Raw genomic sequence first — 18795 nt, forward strand, 5'->3', positions numbered from 1 at the left:
GCTAGAAATTGGTGAATTTCCGCTGGAAGCATATTCAACTCTGCAATCTCTCTCTTACATGTTTAGAACAATGAAGGTAGGCTGATACAAAAAGAAAGCGCTAAAAATTGTATTAATTAATTACATACAAATGAATGACTGTGCTAGAAAGTTAGTGGATGAAGGCATACTTCACGTTGGGAGCAATGTGGATTATATCCAATGGAAAAAACGCGTAAAAGCTCGTGTGGAAGATTTTTATAGAGATAATATGCTGAAAAGTGTTGCAAGCAAAAGGTCTCTACAAACCTTTAATATAATAGGAAAATTTGATAATGGAGCCCCATATTTAAAAATGTTAGATGATAGGAGTTTGAGAAGAGTATTAACAAATTTTAGACTCGGAAGATTTGCTTGGGAAAACAAGGCGAAGAGAGATGGAGAACGTGTGTGTGTTTTGTGCAATGGGTGCGAGTCAGGTCATCATCTTCTCTTAGACTGTGCGGGAGTTGACTTAGTAATGCGAGACCATATTATACGTGTATTGGGTGATACAGCTGACAATATTTTAAATGTGAGAGATCCGTCTATGTGTGTGAAAGTTTGTAAATTTATAAGTGGGTTTTTGGAAAAAAGAAAAAATTTTCTTGTGTAAACTGTTTACTTTGCATCTTTGTATTTTTTCTAACTTTTTAGTTATACGATTATTATATTATTATTTCTGTTATTATTACTAGTATTATTGCTTTCTTAATTTTTTTTTTTTAACTATTTGTCAGGATTTGTTATTTAAGTTTGAACTTTGTTTGATTCAAATTTTATTAATTTATATCAATAAAGCTTATTATTATTATTTATAAGGCACATTTTTTACATTTAAGCTTTTGTTCTATCTCTAACGGTTTACAAGACCCAATTGACCTATGATGCTCATTTACGAACTTGACCTCACTTTTTACGTCCTGAGTACGCTGTAAAAATTTCAGCTCGATATCTTTTTTGGTTTTTGAGTTATCGTGTCCACAGACGGACGGACGGACGGACAACCGGAAATGGATTAATTAGGTGATTCTATGAACACCTATACCAAAATTCGTCAATGTTCTTCGTGGTAATTGTTTTTGTTTATTGGAATCAATATAATCAACCGAGCAGGTTCAACAACAAGAAAAACTCATAAACAAATTTCAAATTTCTCTTGATACTCAAAAAGAAAATCTTTATATTTACACTTTTGAATATTTCCTACAAATATATCACACGGTTCTTAAAAAAATATATTATCAGTTTTTAACAAAGATTTTAAACTAGTGCAAGCAAACAATTGACTGAGGTAATTGTACAAATACCATGTATAGATAGTGTTGATGGCCCAATCGTTTGTTTTTTAAGTCATGTAAATAAAGAAAGATATCTACACAGACATATAAATCACACTCAAATAACTGCGATATTCTCATATAATACATACTATATAATTTGCGCTCTCACGGGTAAATAGTGATGTTTACGAAAAAATATTTCAAACAAAAGTTGTTTATTTTTTTATAAGGAATATAAAAGGAATGATATCTGTTTTCTTTCTTGAGTTATCGTGTTTACAGACAGACAGACAACCGAAAATGGACTAATTAGGTGATTTATGAACACCTTTACCATAATTTTCTTGGTAGCATCAATATTTTTAAGCGTTACAAACTTGTGACTAAACTTAATAAACCTTTGATATATTTATATATACATGGTATAAAAACCATTAATTTTGATTTAATATTTGCCGCTCTTTACACTCATACCATATATAGACAGAGTGTCTTTCTTAGGTTGACATAATGCTTGAAACTCAATTAATAAATTTAATCGAGGAAAATTCTTCAAATGAAAAATATTAATTTCAAAGGGACACATGCTATACCGGTATCGAGTTCCATCTAAGTTTTTTCAAGTTCAGTTAAAATGGATAGCAAAAATCTAGCTTTTTGTGCGTTTGTTCATTCAATTTGAACTAAAATGGTCTTCATAGAAAAACGAACCACATTTGTTGGATTTATTAGAAAATTTTTTTGAAAGAGTGCCTAGATTTCGCAGAAACTATTATACGAAATAACAATTTTGATACGAAAAAACAGTTTTGGGTAAACCTTTTTTGTCTAAAGTGTACGGTTTGCTGAAAAATCTTTCGAACAAAAAATGTTACTTTTTTTATCAAAAACAACTTTCTAATTTAAAAATAAGTGTTCATCTATTTATTTTTATCGATAAAAGTTATTTTTCGAGTTTCAAGCACATGTCAACTTAAAAAAGCACCCTATATACAAGGTATATATATTATATGTCCAGGTTCGCTTAAATACATAGATTCCAATGGTGTTTTTAGTGTTTTATTTTATTAAAAAATTTAAATGAATTTTTCCACACAATCCCAGTTCTCGGAATAGCCCTGGTCTTATTGAGTCCTGATTATTGAGATTAATGTATATAATATTTTATGGATTTTCCGCCCCACATTTTAGCCGCTCGCTCCCCTCCCTGGATCGGGCAATGCTTACATGACAATTCTATAGCGGATAGCCGGATGTATGTAAGTATAGTTTTATAGTAAATAATATTTAACATTGATTCTCTATTGGAAATGCTTTTGAAAACGGTCTGTAACTGTATATATTTAATGAATTTGCATTAGTTTGGCAGCTGAAACTGGAAATCGGTCCAAAATGAAGCCAACCAGGACAAATTTTTATGCTAATATTAAAAGCACTGAAGCTCTGACATGTCATTATGAATTGGAAATTGTCTTTTTGTTTTTCAATAAGTAGAACGAATAAAATGATAATAATTTTATTGAAAACATTTTATACGATTATCATATTTTAAAAAAAATACAATACATTATTAAATATTTAATTACATAACATAAACTAAGCATTATTTAAAGTATGACTTTGGTGTGACGTAACCTTTTCACGCATTTTATTATACCAATTCTTAATTTTAGTATTACGTAAAACATCTTGAAATGCATCACAACCTTCGATACTATTTAAAACACCAAATACGGCTAAATCGGCTAGATTTGGTTCTGAACCACCCATAAATGTGGTACCTTTCTTCTTCAAGGAACGTACCCAAAAATCACAATCTTCGTATAATGATATGCGAACATCATCTTTTAAATTGTGCCTAGAACAAAGAACAGACCAAGTAAATTAGAATTATTTGTTTAATAGCTCTATAAAGCATAAGTTTAATTTAAGGTAGTATGGGTAAAATATAATTTTATTATATTAAAGATAAACATCTACATAATAAGTTTCAGAATGCCTTATCGACCTTTTTAATGAAATATTGAAAATTAAAAATCAATGGGATCCCGTGCGTTATTCTTTATACAAGACCGAACTCTTCATTTTTCCAAAAAACTTCGTTCACATGATCATACACATAACCAAAAAAGCGCTTAAAGTTTAAAAAATTTATATATATATATATATATATATATATATATATATATATATATATATATATATATATATAAAATACATGTTATCGATCATTATCAAAAAATATTAACGATTGATCATAATTCACATTGCAATTTCCGTATGTTTCATTATGAGTATGATAACTTTAAAAATCATTAACAGATGTCGTTGGCAAGTTTAATTAATATGTAACAAAAAATTGTTTACATAAAATAGACAATCGACTCCGAAAATTTAAAAGAAAAATAACTCGACCCTTTAAACCGTTGTAACGTTGCCAAATCTATTATTTTCCTTATGATACAGAATATTTCTAGAGTATAATATGTTGATAATATAGGAGTTATAACTACAATAATCAAATGAATGGTCAAAATACTATTTATTTTGTAATATAATTTTATGTATTATTAATTGTTATAAAATCAGTTTAATTATTATGATAAATTATGGTGATGTGCAAAGCTTGATTAAGTAAGAACAATGAAGCAATGTCTCTGTATATGTGTTTTGTTTTCACGTCATTTACAAATTTCTTACTTGAGCACCCTTTATTAAAATCTAAATAATTGAAAATACCTTGATTTTAATCGCTTCCCAATTATCCACATGGCAAATGCTCCAACATAAACAATTAATGCACGTTCCCAAGCAGGAAATAATCGTTCCCATTCACCAACATCTGAAAACCATGTGAATGCTTGTAAAGCTTCAGTTGGTGTTCTATACACATTTGGTGATAAAGAGTGTACTAATTTTGTATCAGCCCATTTTCTCCATTTCCTTTCTTCTCTAAAAATGGCAATTATTTTAATCAATTAACTTATTCACACAGTTTTGTAACCATAAAATGATTCTACAGAAAATTGGATAATTCGATAATTTAGTCGTATTTTTATAGAATATTATAGATTACTTTTATGATTCAGTCAAATTATACATGATATGTGGGTGAACCTTGCATCAAATCAGGTCTTTTTGTTTTTTTGATATGTTATTTGCAATAATAAATTCGATGTCTATAAAGGCAATGTTAAATTTAAGTTTTCGACGTTAGCAAACGACTGAATCATGCCGAAAAATACGAAAAACCTCGAAAATTTTGGGCTTATTTCAGTTGTTGCCGATTTTGACCTGAAAGGACTGGTTTTTCATAAAAAAAACTGTAGTATTTATTTTTGTACTGTAGTAACAATCTGAGATCAAGCCGGTTTTTATAGGACCGATAGTTTCGGAGATATAGATTTTCAAAGTTTATCTATTTTTTCAAGTTATAGGTTTTTTTTGCAAAATTTCGTCTTGTAAACCGTTAGTGATAGAACAAAAGTTTAAATGTAAAAAATGTTCCTTATAATAAAATAAACAACTTTTGTTAGAAACATTTTGTCGTAAACATAACTGTTTACCCGTAAAGGTGCATATTAGGACAAAATTTTGGTGTCCATTTTCTCCAAAACTATAAAAGATAGGGAGTTGAAAATTTGCAGATGGCTTTAAATAGTGCTTTTGTGAAATATTCAGGGAAAAAAATTATAGAAAATACTTTTTCGCAAATTTTCGAAATATTCGAAAACCAGAGATCTTTACAAAAAAATGTTCCAAACAAAACTTTTATTTTTTTATAAGAAACATCTTTTATGTTTAATATTTTGTCCTATCTTTAAAGGTTTACAAGATGAAATTTTGGGTAAAATCGTTAACTTGACAAAAATAGACAAAATTTGAAAAGCTCTATCTCTGAAACTATCGGTCTTATAAACGCCAATCTTATCTCAAAATGTTGCAAATTTAACCTGATTTTAAATGAATTATACAATTTTTGATAAAAAAACAGTCCTTCCGGGGTCAAAATCGGCAGAAACAGCAAAAGGATCAAATTTTTAGAGGTTTTTCATATTTTTCGGAATGATCCGGCGTTTCCCGTTTCGTAAACTTGAATTTAAAATTGTTTTGTAAACAACATAAAAAAAACCTGATCTGATGCAAGGTCCAATGTTTAATTTGATTTAATTATTAATTGTCTAGCCAACATCTTCAAAAAATAAGATATAGGAATAATGGTCGTAAAATACGTTTGACAATTCGTTGGATTCGGAATGATGTCTAGAAAAATGTACCGCAAGCGTTTTTGGCACATACAATTTTGCTAAAATTATAAACAATTAAAGATAAAAAAGATATTTCGTTTTTCGCTAATATTTCATAAAATATTAATATTTAAGAAATTTAAAAAAAAAGAGAGAGCAAATTGCCAAAAAAAAATCCCCACTCACGAAGCTCTACCTCCATTATTTATAATTTTAATTTAACGCTAAAAATAAGTTCCATGAACCTGGAACAGCCAAAGTAGCACAACCAGGAAAACAATACGGGGTTAATTAGTACTCGATTATTACTAATTAATTACCCAAAAATTGAATTTATTACTCCATTTTTTTAAAAATTAACACTAGTTGTGCTGGCTTCCACCGGAAGCTAGCACAACAGCTTCAAAAAACTTCGTATTGGTACAAAAAATTAAAAACTCATTTATTACTAATTTATTACCATAAATTTTAATTTTTTACTAATTAATTACCGAAAAATTGAATTGATTACTCCATTTAAAAAAAAATTAACACTAGTTGTGCTGGCTTCCACCGGAAGCTAGCACAACAGCTTCAAAAAACTTCGTATTGGTACAAAAAATTAAAAACTCATTTATTACTAATTTATTACCATAAATTTTAATTTATTACTAATTAATTACCGAAAAATTGAATTTAATACTCCATTTAAAAAAAAATTAAGACTAGTTGTGCTGGCTTCGAACGAAAGTTAGCACAATAGCTTCAAAAAACTTCGTATTGGTATAAAAAATTATAACGCATTTATTACTAATTTATTGCCATAAATTTTAATTTATTACTAATTAATTACCGAAAAAACAGCCAAAGTTGCACAACCAGGTAAACAACACGGGGTTAATTAGTACTCGATTATTACTAATTAATTACCCAAAAATTGAATTTATTACTCCATTTAAAAAAAAAATAAGACTAGTTGTGCTGGTTCGACCGAAACATAGCACAACTGCTTCAAAAAACTTCGTATTGGTATAAAAAATTAGTACTCATTTATTACTAATTTATTACTACACATTTATTTGTATTTATTACTGGTATAATTTTCCAGTAATTTGACATTGTTTCATTTTCTTTGTGAACCTGGAACAACCCATCAACTTATCTGTTTACCACCGTGGCGTTGCAGACCAATTTGTTGTTTTTAACTCATAACGGCTTTTTCATTGTTTGGATTATGAACGACATTTCAATTACAATTAAAAAATGAGTGTCGGACGAAAAGCTGCAATTGATAAAGAAAAGATAATTTCTATTTTAACGAGTTACAAGAATGATGTGCTCGATAAACAAACAAAAAGTGCGTTAGCAAAAGTCACCCAATTTGGGATCAGATTTCACAACAGCTTCAATCTTTGATAAAACCATCGTCGCTTTATGTGTATGCCTGCAAAATGTTTCACAACAATTCGACGTCGAGGAATTTCTATTTAATTTAATCCTTTTAGTCAACATTACTGAATGTTTCCATATTGCATAATTTTCAAAGAAAAAAAAATTAACAATAATAAAACAACTAGTTGTTCCAGGTTCACGAGAAAACTAGAACAATTTTTAATTACTAAAGAATTTTACAAGTAGTAAATTAAAATTTATGGTAATAAATTAGTAATAAATGAGTTCTAATTTTTTATGCCAATACGGAGTTTTTTGAAGCACTTGTGCTAACTTTCGGTCGAAGCCAGCACAACTAGTCTTAATTTTTCTTTTAAATGGAGTAATAAATTCAATTTTTCGGTAATTAATTAAAATTTATGGTAATAAATTAGTAATAAATGACTTCTAATTTTTTATGCCACTACGGAGTTTTTTGAAGCACTTGTGCTAACTTTCGGTCGAAGCCAGCACAACTAGTATTAATTTTAAAAAAAATGGAGTAATCAATTCAATTTTTCGGTAATTAATTAGTAATAAATTAAAATTTATGGTAATAAATTAGTAATAAATGAGTTCTAATTTTTTATACCAATACGAAGTTTTTTGAAGCTGTTGTGCTAACTTTCGGTCGAAGCCAGCACAACTAGTATTAATTTAAAAAAAATGGAGTAATCAATTCAATTTTTCGGTAATTAATTAGTAATAAATTAAAATTTATGGTAATAAATTAGTAATAAATGAGTTCTAATTTTTTATACCAATACGAAGTTTTTTGAAGCTGTTGAAACTTTCGTTCGAAGCCAGCACAACTAGTGTTTTTTTTTTAAATGGAGTAATCAATTCAATTTTTGGGTAATTAATTAGTAATAATCGAGTACTAATTAACCCCGTATTGTTTTCCTGGTTGTGCTACTTTGGCTGTTCCAGGTTCATGGAACTCTAAAAATAGGTCTTTTTGCATGATTTTTAGATAGTTGTAATTGAGACAAAAAATGAATACGTCACACTAAATCTTTTTTTTATTAATTTAAAAATTTGGAAAATTATGGTTTATTGTGACCACTTTAAAGAATTTATTACCTTTGTAAATTTATCTTAAAGTTAACTTTTCAACGAGTTAGACATTTGTTTATTAACCTCTCTCCCAGGGGCGTACCTAACCTCCCAAAAAAGGAGGTTAGGTACGCCCTTGAGAGATCGACTTTTTTTACGAAGTGTTTACACCCTAATATACAATTGTGGAAAATTTCAAAGATGCATTAATTTTTTATCTTTAATTGTTTATAACTTATTCCTAATCAAACCAGCTATCACACGTTTATTCGACCATTATCTCTATAACACAATTATTTTTGTCAGGTATTTGGACAAAAATTTTTATTTACGACTAGTTTCGGATTATGTTTAATCCTTCATCAGGTTATACAAAAAGACTATACATATACAAATTGTTATTTTACAAAATTATTAGATTCTGAAGAAGGATTAAACATAATCGGAAACTAGTCGTAAATAAAAATTTTGTAGAAAATTTAAAAAAAAATTTTGTCCTGAGAAAATAATTTTATTTAAAAAAATAATGAATGATATTAATAATTATTATTTCTATATTCCACCAATTTGAACTTGTTGACTAGACTATAAGGCATATTATCAGAAATTATTACAAGAAATTAATCCAATTGTTATCAGAAAACAAGGGGCTAAGTTCGCAAAAGTCAAAAAAACAGTTTTCTTGCTATTAAATAAAAAAGTTGACGTCGAACGCAAAAAAATTAAATAAAAAAGTTCTAGATCTCAAAAAAACCTATCGATTGACGTCTGGTAGGTTAGGTTATATTGGTTATACCTAACCTAACCTAGCCCAACCAACGTCTGGTAAGTCTGATTTGGTGCTGAGAAAATTTGAAAAAATGAGCGAAAATAATCGTTTTTACATTTGCTTATAACTTTTTTTCTTTTTCGATTTTAAAGTTAATAATTAATGAAGTTATGAGTAATAGTTCCACAAATTTTCAGATTTGTTTTAGTAAAAAAATTTGAAATTTTTTTGAAATGTAGCTTTTTTAGGAAAAGGACATCTTTCGTAAAAACTTTCCTCTTGGTCGAGGGCTAGACTTCTTCGAGCAAGGTATCTTAGCGGCAAGTGACATTTTTTAACTAACACACCTTTTGTAAAAACTTTCCTGTTGGTCGAGGGGCTAATGGTAGAGCGGTTTTTCGGGGCTCATTCTCTTCGTCTTAACTTCTTCGAGCATGATATTTTAATAGCAAGTGAAATTTTAGTGAGAAAACACTCGATTTTAACGGGATCATAGCCGTCGTTACACAAAAGATAACAGTTGCAAATAATTTTTAAATTTAAAGTAAGTATTTATTAGTAACGTGTGCAAATTTCAGACCTTTACGAGTTTAAATTTTTACCACAAAAAACCCATCCCAAAAAAATGCACTTTTTCGTTGCCCTGTTTCGGCATTAATAATTTAAAAAATTCACTTGCCGATGAAATATCTTGCTCGAAGAAGTCTAGCCCTCGACCAAGAGGAATATTTTTACGAAAAATGTCCTTTTTCGAAAAAAACCGACATTTCAAAAAATTTTCAAAATTTTTTACTGAAAAAAAACTGAAAACTTGTGAACCTATTACTCATAACTTCACTAAATATTAACTTTAAAATCGAAAAGAAAGTCATAAGCAAATGTAAAAACGATAATTTTCTCTAATTTTTTCAAGTTTTCTCGGCATAGACGCACCCAAATCGGACTGACCAGATGTCAACCGAAAGGTTTTTTTTTTTGAGATCTAGAACTTTTTTTTAAAATTTTTTTTTTTGCATTGGACTTCACCTTTGTTTTTAATTGCAAGAAAACTGTTTTTTTGACTTTTGCGAATTTTTTCGGTTAAAGTAGCCATTGGCCGAGCGGTCTAAGACGCTAGCCTTAGAACGTTGGACTATTTGGACTTAGGTTGCGGGTTCGAATCCAGGCAGCGGCAGTGTGAACAATTTATAATTAATGGGAGTGCAGAATTGATCACATTGTCGTCGCTTCGATAAGAACGAAGTAATCGCCCCCCTCACATCAAAAATGTAATTGTAAAATATGTTTGTAATTGAATAAATAAAGATTAACAAATAATGATGTGGGTGGCCTCTGTGATAAATCGTATGTCAAAAAAACGGAGGTTAAACACCCATTATTATTATTATTATGTTTTTTGGCTTGTTTCCTTCTATAATAACGTATTTTTTGTTTTTTGATAGCCATTTTGTCATCCGTTTCGTAGATTAATTGAATTAAGTACACAATTCATTTGTTAGACATTGCTTAGAATAAGATTCAGAACAATTTGTCCATTTTAGTTTTGGAATATATCTATATCAAAAATTAAATTTTTTATCAAGTTTAGAGGCGTACCAAAATTTTAAAAATTATTTTACAACAAATTTGCAAAGACAACTCGAAAGTTTGTTTATTTTTCTTGAAAATGAGCTATAAAAATTTCCTGTACGAACTTTTTGGACCCTTTCCAAGCAAAATTGACACTTCGGGATTTAAAATCCTGCATCTTCTGAAATAATCATCGCACAGAAATTTATAATTTATGCTTGAGTGCCAATATCTTGGCCCAAAAAGTTCATACGAGAGCTTTTAATAGCTCATTTCAAGCAATAAAAACAAAATTTCTAGTCGAGCCGCTTTATTGAAAAATAATTTTTAAAATTATTGTACACTTTTACGTTTCTTACCATTTCAAGCCTCAGTACAAAGTTGCAGGAGGTGATAAAAACTTTTAAACAATAGTTTCCAAAACTAGAAAGTACAAGTTTTCAAATATGCTATTGCGGATTCAAATTCAATGAGTTTTCATAGAGATATACCTGTTTGAAATTTTGGTACAATTTTGTATTAAGGAAATGTTTTTTTAATACTTTGGTTGTGTATACTTGCGGATAATAACGTTCTTTGAAAGCAAGTTAAAAATAAAACTAAAGTTTTTTGCTTATTCTAAGCAGAGTGAATAAAATAAATAATTACAGATAAATATAATCAACATTTTTCCAATTAAAATTTAAGGGAGTAGTGATTTGGGGTCAACACTCCAGAGTCTGTTATAAAAACTTATAATTTTATCCCCCGTCTTGAATTTTCGAATTCCAGGATAACACCTTGAGTCTTAGAGTTATGTTTTACTAAGAGTATATAATTGATGATAATGAGAATATAAAAATGTATTAGAAAAAACTTACGCCATGTCTTCAGGTGTCCTATTTGCAGGTACGGTGCCTTGGAACATTAAGAAATAGCGATTCATTATTTCAACTTTTTTTGTGCCATCATCATCAATAAACGAAACACTAGGATAAAAATTGATAACTTGTGACAATGTTTGTTGATTGTCTATTAAAAATGACGATAACGCTGATATTATCATCGAACTATCGTTTATTTGCTAGAGAAAAACATCAATCAAAGAACATATTTCAAATTTTACATAAAAAGTATAAAAACATCTACAAAAATCATTTACAAAAAAAGTATAAAAACAGAGTTATTCTGGCCAATTCTTTTTGATAAAAGAAACTAACTTACTAAATAATACAACAATTTGGACTAATTATTTTTAATACACATAACATGCAAGTTTTTTATCTATAGGCATCGAAATATACTGTCCTACCAAAAAAGGTATGTTTCGGCAAAAAGTGATTGGATCTGAATGAAATATAAATGGTTCAAAAGCTTGTACTTTTACTTTTTGAATCAATAATTACAAAATTTCATTGTCATTTTCATTCATTTTTCAAACTATTTTTCGTATCTAGAAATAATTAATTGGTAAAGTAAATTAAAAATGAGTTATTAATTACATTAATAATTAATAAAATAGCCAAAATTATATAAACAATTTTGTACAACAACAAATATATTTAGTTTTTATGTCAAAAATATATTTAGTTTTAATGTCAAAAATTATATTTAATTTTAATGTCAAAAATATATTTAGTATTAATGTCAAAATAATATTTATATTTAGTTTTAATGCCAAAAATAGATTCAGTTTTAATCTCAAAAATATATTTAGTTTAAATGTCAAAAATATATTTAGTATTAATGTCAAAATAATATTTAGTTTTAATATCAACAAGTGAAAACAAACAATTGACTGAGTTAATTGTTGAAATACCATGCAAAGTCAGAGTTGATTTCTTTATCACATTACACATACAAACATGTGACACATACATAACTGATAATCAAGTATAGTACATATTATAAAATTTCCGCCTAATTGGCGCCCTCACGGGTACAACAGTGATGTTTACGAAAAAATGTTTCAAACAAAAGTTTTGTATTTTTTATAAAGAACATTTTTTACATTTAAACTTTTGTTCTATCTCTAACGGTTTACAAGATGGGTCCTACGGACGCAAGACCCAATTGACATGATGCTCATTTACGAACTCGACCTCACTTTTTACGTCCTGAGTACGCTGTAAAAATTTCAGCTCGATATATTTTTTCATTTTTGAGTTATCGTGTCCACAGACGGACGGACGGACGGACGGACAACCGGAAATGGACTAATTAGGTGATTTTATGAACACCTATGACAAAATTTTTTTCCTAGCATCATTATTTTTAAGCGTTACAAACTTGGGACTAAACTTAATATACTATGTATATTTCATATATACATGATATAAAAATAGATTTAGTTTCAATGTCAAAAATATATTTACATTTAATGTCAAAAATATATTTAGTTTTAAGTTAAATATATATTTATTTGTAATGCCATAAATATATTTAGTTTTAATGTCCAAAATATAAGGATAATACTTTAGTTTTAACACCATATCAAAAAGTTAATTAGAATAGATGGACCGCGTTTTTAATAATGATTGTTCACAGAGTGAACAATCCATGGATTACAAAGTCTGCGTTATCATAGGGTGGACCAAAGTACAAAAAAAAAACCGCACATCTGTACTAAAAAGACCCCATTAAAGGTATGGCCAACCTGTAAATTACAAAATAGGGGTGATGCAAAATGAATGCGAGAAATAAAAAACTCGCACACTGATTTGTTCACCCTATAATTGTATTCATACTGGATGGCCATAACTGTAATGAGGTCGTGTTAGCACGGGGCTGTGGGTTTTTGGCCCTTGCGTTCATCCTGTGATCCACGAACTTATTTATTAATGCAAAAACAATATAAGAAAATACGGTAAATACATTGAGTATGTTAGGTATATATTTCTTTATAGTAGCTTTTTAATCCAGTATACGGGAAAAGAAAAAACGAAATATCTAAATTTTGACCTATTGCACCGATTTTAAAACTAAATATGATTTTGACAATAGAATTAAATATATTTTTCATATTAAAACTACATATATATTTCATATTAAAACTAAATATAATTTTGACATTAAAACTAAATGTATTTTTGACATTATAAAACAAAATATATTTTTGATATTAAAACTAAATATATTTTTGACATTAAAACTAAATATAATTTTGACATTAATACAAAATATATTTTTGACATTAAAATTAAATATAATTTTGACATTAAAACTAAATATATTTTTGACATTAAAACTGAATATATTTTTGACATTTAAACTAAATATATTTTTTCGTTTTCGTAAATTATTTTTATAATTTTGGCTATTTTATTAATTATTACTGTAATTATAAAGACAGATATGGTCTGAGTACAATCGTAGGCGTTCCGAAGATCTTATATCACTTCCAAAGGCCTTTATTAGCAAAATTGTTGCTGCTACTACAGGACACTGGCTAGGTAGGTGTCAGGGACGCTTAACACCTGGGTTTGATATTGTATCATGAACACTGCAGGAACTGCCACAGTGAGGAAAAGGAAGAAACGATGTTTCACCTTTTCTGTTACTGCCCAGCTTTTGCCACGAGGAGGTGGACTCACTTGAGCCAGCTTTTCTTTGTCTGATGTCAAAGAACTCCTGCTGTTCCTAAACAGCTCCAAATGGTTCATGGAGTAGTGGCCGGGAATGGGCCGACCTTTTTTCCGACTCACAACGGATCCAATGGTCTAACTGTGTCCCAACCCAGGACAGCCACTCTAACCTAAGGTAATTAATAACTCATTTTCAATTTATTTAACCAGTTATTTATTTCTAGATACGAAAACAAGTTTGAAAAATGAATGAAAATGCCAATGAAATTTTTTGATTATTTGCGTCAGTTAAATAAAAAATCCAGTAATTTGGTAGGTTTTTTCTTGACGTTCTAGGAGCATTTTTAAGAATGGTCGCTAAACTTTGCAAAGTATGTCAGTATTTATAGAGACAAATATTAATCAAAATCTTCCTGGAAACTTTTTGTCTCATTTTTTACAATCGTTGAGTAAAAGATAATCAATTTTCATTAAAAATTCGAATTAAAATTAAAGAGGATTTCATAACTTGATTTTAAAAAAGAAAATAAGTTTTAAGGACATTTTGTTTCAACAAAAACTTTCTAGACAAAAATATTGAATGACTCTGTTTTAAATATTTTAAATCATACCTGGTAACCTTTATCGTAGCTTGCAACTAAAATAGGTACTTTTTTATATTCTGACCATCGAATCGATTGTCGAAGAACTGGATCGACTTCTACCACATCATAAGAAATTCCATGATAATCTAAAAATGCTCGTACCTTACAACAAAATGGGCACGTTTGATATTGAAACAATGTTAATTTTAAGCCAGAAGTGTCGTTTGGATACTTTACCTAGAAATAGAAAAATCTTATAGTATCAATAATTTTAACTGTATTCTATGTACAGAATGCCACAAAAAATACGTAGCTGGTTGGATTTTGGATTACATGAAAATAAATCAAAAATATTTAATATCTTCTTTGTATTTAATAGTTTTTGTTGCGTCTAGTTTTTAATAAATTTTAAATTTTTAATGGACTTTTTTAGCACCAAAAACTGTATATCAAAATACCAAAGCCATAAATTAAAAAAATTCTTTAACCCTTCAGAACGGTCGCGTAGAGAAATATTCTCACGCTTATTTTAAAACCTTTTTTTCAAATGGAATGACTATTTGAAATTTTTTTTACCTTCACAACAGCCATGAGAATTTTTTATCACATTAGCAAAGTCGGTAAAAATACTGCATTTGGGATGACTTTGTTAAAATAATTCGGCTTATAATAATCTCCGTAGTTTCCAACCGTTATTATAAATTATACAGTATGTTTATTTCAAAAGTATCCACCCTTAATAAATTTTAACCTGATGTGCATATTTTTTTGAGTGAAAACACATCGATTTAGATATCGAAGGGGAAGTTAAAATACGATACCTAGAGAATTTTAGGTTTCCCCCATAGCCTCCCTAACTTCAAATTTCAAATGGCATCCCCTGTCTTGTTGATACCTTATTCGGAAGGCAATACAATTCTATCTTCAACCATGACAAAAAAAGAAATCGATCGATTGGTTCTTATGAAGTATTGTTAACATTTTCGTTACTCTCTTGGCTTTCTAGATTCAAAATTGACCGAGATATGCAATTTTTGCTTTCAATCAAATGAAAAAGTATCCATCTTGCAAACCGTTTGAGATAGAACATAAGTTAAAATGTAAAAGTTATTATTATTACTTTATGTTTTTGTTGTTTACTTTTAATCATCCATACGATATTTATTTACATCATGGTCTCTTCGATTATCATTGCTATTTTTAATATGATGCATATACAGTGTAAACTAAATTGAAAAATAGACAAATTTCAGGTTGATATCTCATTTTGTTTTTGAGTTATCGTGTTGTCAGGCGGACAGCCGGAAATGGACTAATTAGATGATTTTATGACCACCTATACCAAAATTTTGTTCGTAGCATCAATATTTTTAAACCTGGGACTAAACTTAGTATAACTTGATATATATTACATATATACATGGTATAATGACAACGGGAATCGGTAGAGCAATGAAATATAAGTAAAAAGTATCATTCAAGTATATTTCGAAAAGTCAAAAAAAGGTATGAGCAATTTTCTTTCCGTTAACTTTCATGCAAATGACAAAAAATTTTCATTTCAAGGCTTTTTACGGTACTTTAAAAATAATATGAAATACTTTTTCCAAAAAACATCAAATTTTTCAGTTATTCGAATTAAATACTTCGAATTTCAACCTCCAATAACTTGAACACTTGAAATATACCTAAAAGATACTTTTGGCTTAGAATTTTTCACTCTATCGATTCCCATAGTCATTTTCCACATATATTTTCCCATCCCTGCACAAAAGCACCACTCGACACCATATAAATTTTGATTTAGAGGGTGAGAACAAAGCTTAAAATTAAAAGATTTTGTCTTTTTTTCTTCTCGTTTACTGAAGTATCAACAGTAAATGAAAAAGTGATGTTAAATAAAAGCTTGGAACGATTTTATTTTTTTATTTGGATATGACGTAATATTTAGTAAAGTTGCAGAGATGAAGGTAGGTGACTCGCCAGTAATAGAAAATATTAATTAGTAGATGATGATTCAAATTTTGAGTATGTTATAGTTAACTATGGGTACACGTGCGCGAGCTTAGAAGTTTTGATGAAAATTTGATACTATCGAAATTAACGATTATTTTTAAACAATTTTTGTCTCTTGACTCTTTTTACTTCTCGCCACCATTGTGAAGATATGAGCGTTGACGATTATCGTATGATTGTGATCAAATATGTGATTTAAAAATGATTGAAATTATGCTTTAGACTATTCTCAGAACTTTTAGTGTCTTGGCATTTTCACCTTACCTCACCATTTTCCGAGACATAAGAGTTTAAATCTCGAAAAAGGGCGGAAACGGTTGAGTAAGTTGAAAAATGATAAGAAACAAAAAGTTCTTAGAATAGTCCATAATATAAATTTCAATCGGTTTTAAAAAAAAAGTAGTTGATCACAATCATACGATAATAGTCAATTTTGTTGATAACAAAATTTTAACTTGCGCATTTTTTTTATAACGCTTATATTTTAAAAACGATGAAGAGGTGAAAATAACCAACAGACAAAAATTGTTTAAAATCATCCAAAATATGAGATACAAGTTTCAAGTTAAATATTTGATCGAAACTACACAATAATCGTTAATTTCAACAATTTCAAATTTTCATCGAAATTATGTTTTGTTTTGTTTTTTTTTTTTTCAATCCCTTGTACCTCAAAAACGGTGGGTTTTAGGAAAAATGTCATGAGACCAATCACCGTTTTCTCAAATTTCATGATTTTTCAGCAGAATTAGCTTGGGTGAACTTCAAAGTGCACGCGAGCGAGCGCTTATAAGAAGAACACTTTCTAATCAATATGACTTTGTTCTACACACTCATACGAACATTTTGAGCCGAGTCCCATGAAAAGTCATATTGTTTCATAGAATTGCAACCATAATGGCTTCATTTCCTAAAGTAAGTACTTAATTAAGTAATTAAAAATACATTAAATAACATAGCCTGTTATGAGGATCATTATGTTATTTAGTGTATTTTTAATCCATAATTACTCTCTTAATTGGTCGGTAAGGTACCCAAATTTTTTATATAGTAGCATGTTTTATATAGTACTAATTAATTTTTTTCAATTATTTGCAATGGACCATTCTTAATCGTGATTAAAGTTAAAAAAAAAATATCATACTCGTCTTGATGGTTCAATTTTGGGCATATCCTTCAAAATAGGATGCAACATTGTTTCATTGATAATATGTCCTCTAGCTTCATTTAATTTGTATATCGAATATCCTGTACCACCAATTGCACCAGCTGTAATTCCAATAAGACCAATTTTCAAACCTCCAGATTGTTTCACCTTTTTCTCTGTAGACATTAACCTCATAATCGGTTTAAATTTCACATTATTTCTTGTCATTTGTTTAAATAACGCTGTTGCTGTTGCAAAATTATAAATTGACTTTAATGAAATCATTTTATTTATTTTAATCACTTGAAATTGTAAAACTTTTTTTAGTAACTATATAGTCATCAGCTGATACTAAACGTTGCCATCTAAAATTAGTACAATGATTTATGCCGGATCCGGATTTAGGTAATGCCGATTTTATAGCATTTTATTTGGGTTTAATATGGTAATCCACAAATGAAAACTTAAATTATAGTTAGTTAATTTAAGTGACATTCAAAAAATAAATTTTTAACAAAGTACAAAACGTGTTAATTCGATATTTACATGCAAATAAGAGCACTCCACATGACATTAAAGTTAATCTTTGTTTTTGACAGCTACTGAAACGTAAAGGTCATTAAAGGTCCTATAGTAAGAGGACCTCCGTGACCCGGGCACCCGTAAAGAATAAAATTTATTGTTTCATAATAGGGATTTTCATTTAAAAAATGATTCTTTTTTATTTCGGACAGATGTAAATCAAGTAAAGGCATATCACATATCTTCTATCTTTGTAAAAAAGCGCTGTTTGATAAAGATAAAATATATTCGATTTTCTTTAGTTGGATATAGTTTTTGAAATAAATACCACGATAATCCAAATAAAATTGTATATTAAGAATTTCTATTTAAAAAATACAATCAAAAAACAATTTAACAGACTTACATGTCGCTAAATCTGGATATTTCGATCGCAACGCAATCATCTTCAGTAGCTAAATTTGTTCATATAACACATTACAAACATTTTACACACAATTTTTATATTTGATAAAAGGGATATAAAGAGTGCAATTACTGCTCGTAAGATATTATTTATGTTTTTATGTTAATAATTTTTAATTTATTGTTTTAAAAAAGTTAATATAAGT

At 28.6% G+C, this 18795-nt stretch overlaps 1 protein-coding gene across 1 annotated transcript; it reads right to left on the minus strand.

The window, feature by feature from the left end:
- Positions 1-2893: 2893 nt before the first annotated feature.
- Positions 2894-18252, minus strand: LOC123294928 (prostaglandin E synthase 2). Its single transcript, XM_044876125.1, has 5 exons — positions 17660-18252; positions 14527-14736; positions 11213-11415; positions 4041-4253; positions 2894-3159 (listed from the first exon to the last, which is right to left on the minus strand). Exons 1-5 carry the CDS (start codon positions 17945-17947, stop codon positions 2898-2900), a joined length of 1176 nt encoding a protein of 391 aa, XP_044732060.1. The 5' UTR covers positions 17948-18252; the 3' UTR covers positions 2894-2897.
- Between the last annotated feature and the right edge of the window lie 543 nt (positions 18253-18795).

The sequence above is a fragment of the Chrysoperla carnea genome, chromosome 3 (assembly GCF_905475395.1).
Source record: "Chrysoperla carnea chromosome 3, inChrCarn1.1, whole genome shotgun sequence".
Taxonomy (NCBI): domain Eukaryota; kingdom Metazoa; phylum Arthropoda; class Insecta; order Neuroptera; family Chrysopidae; genus Chrysoperla; species Chrysoperla carnea.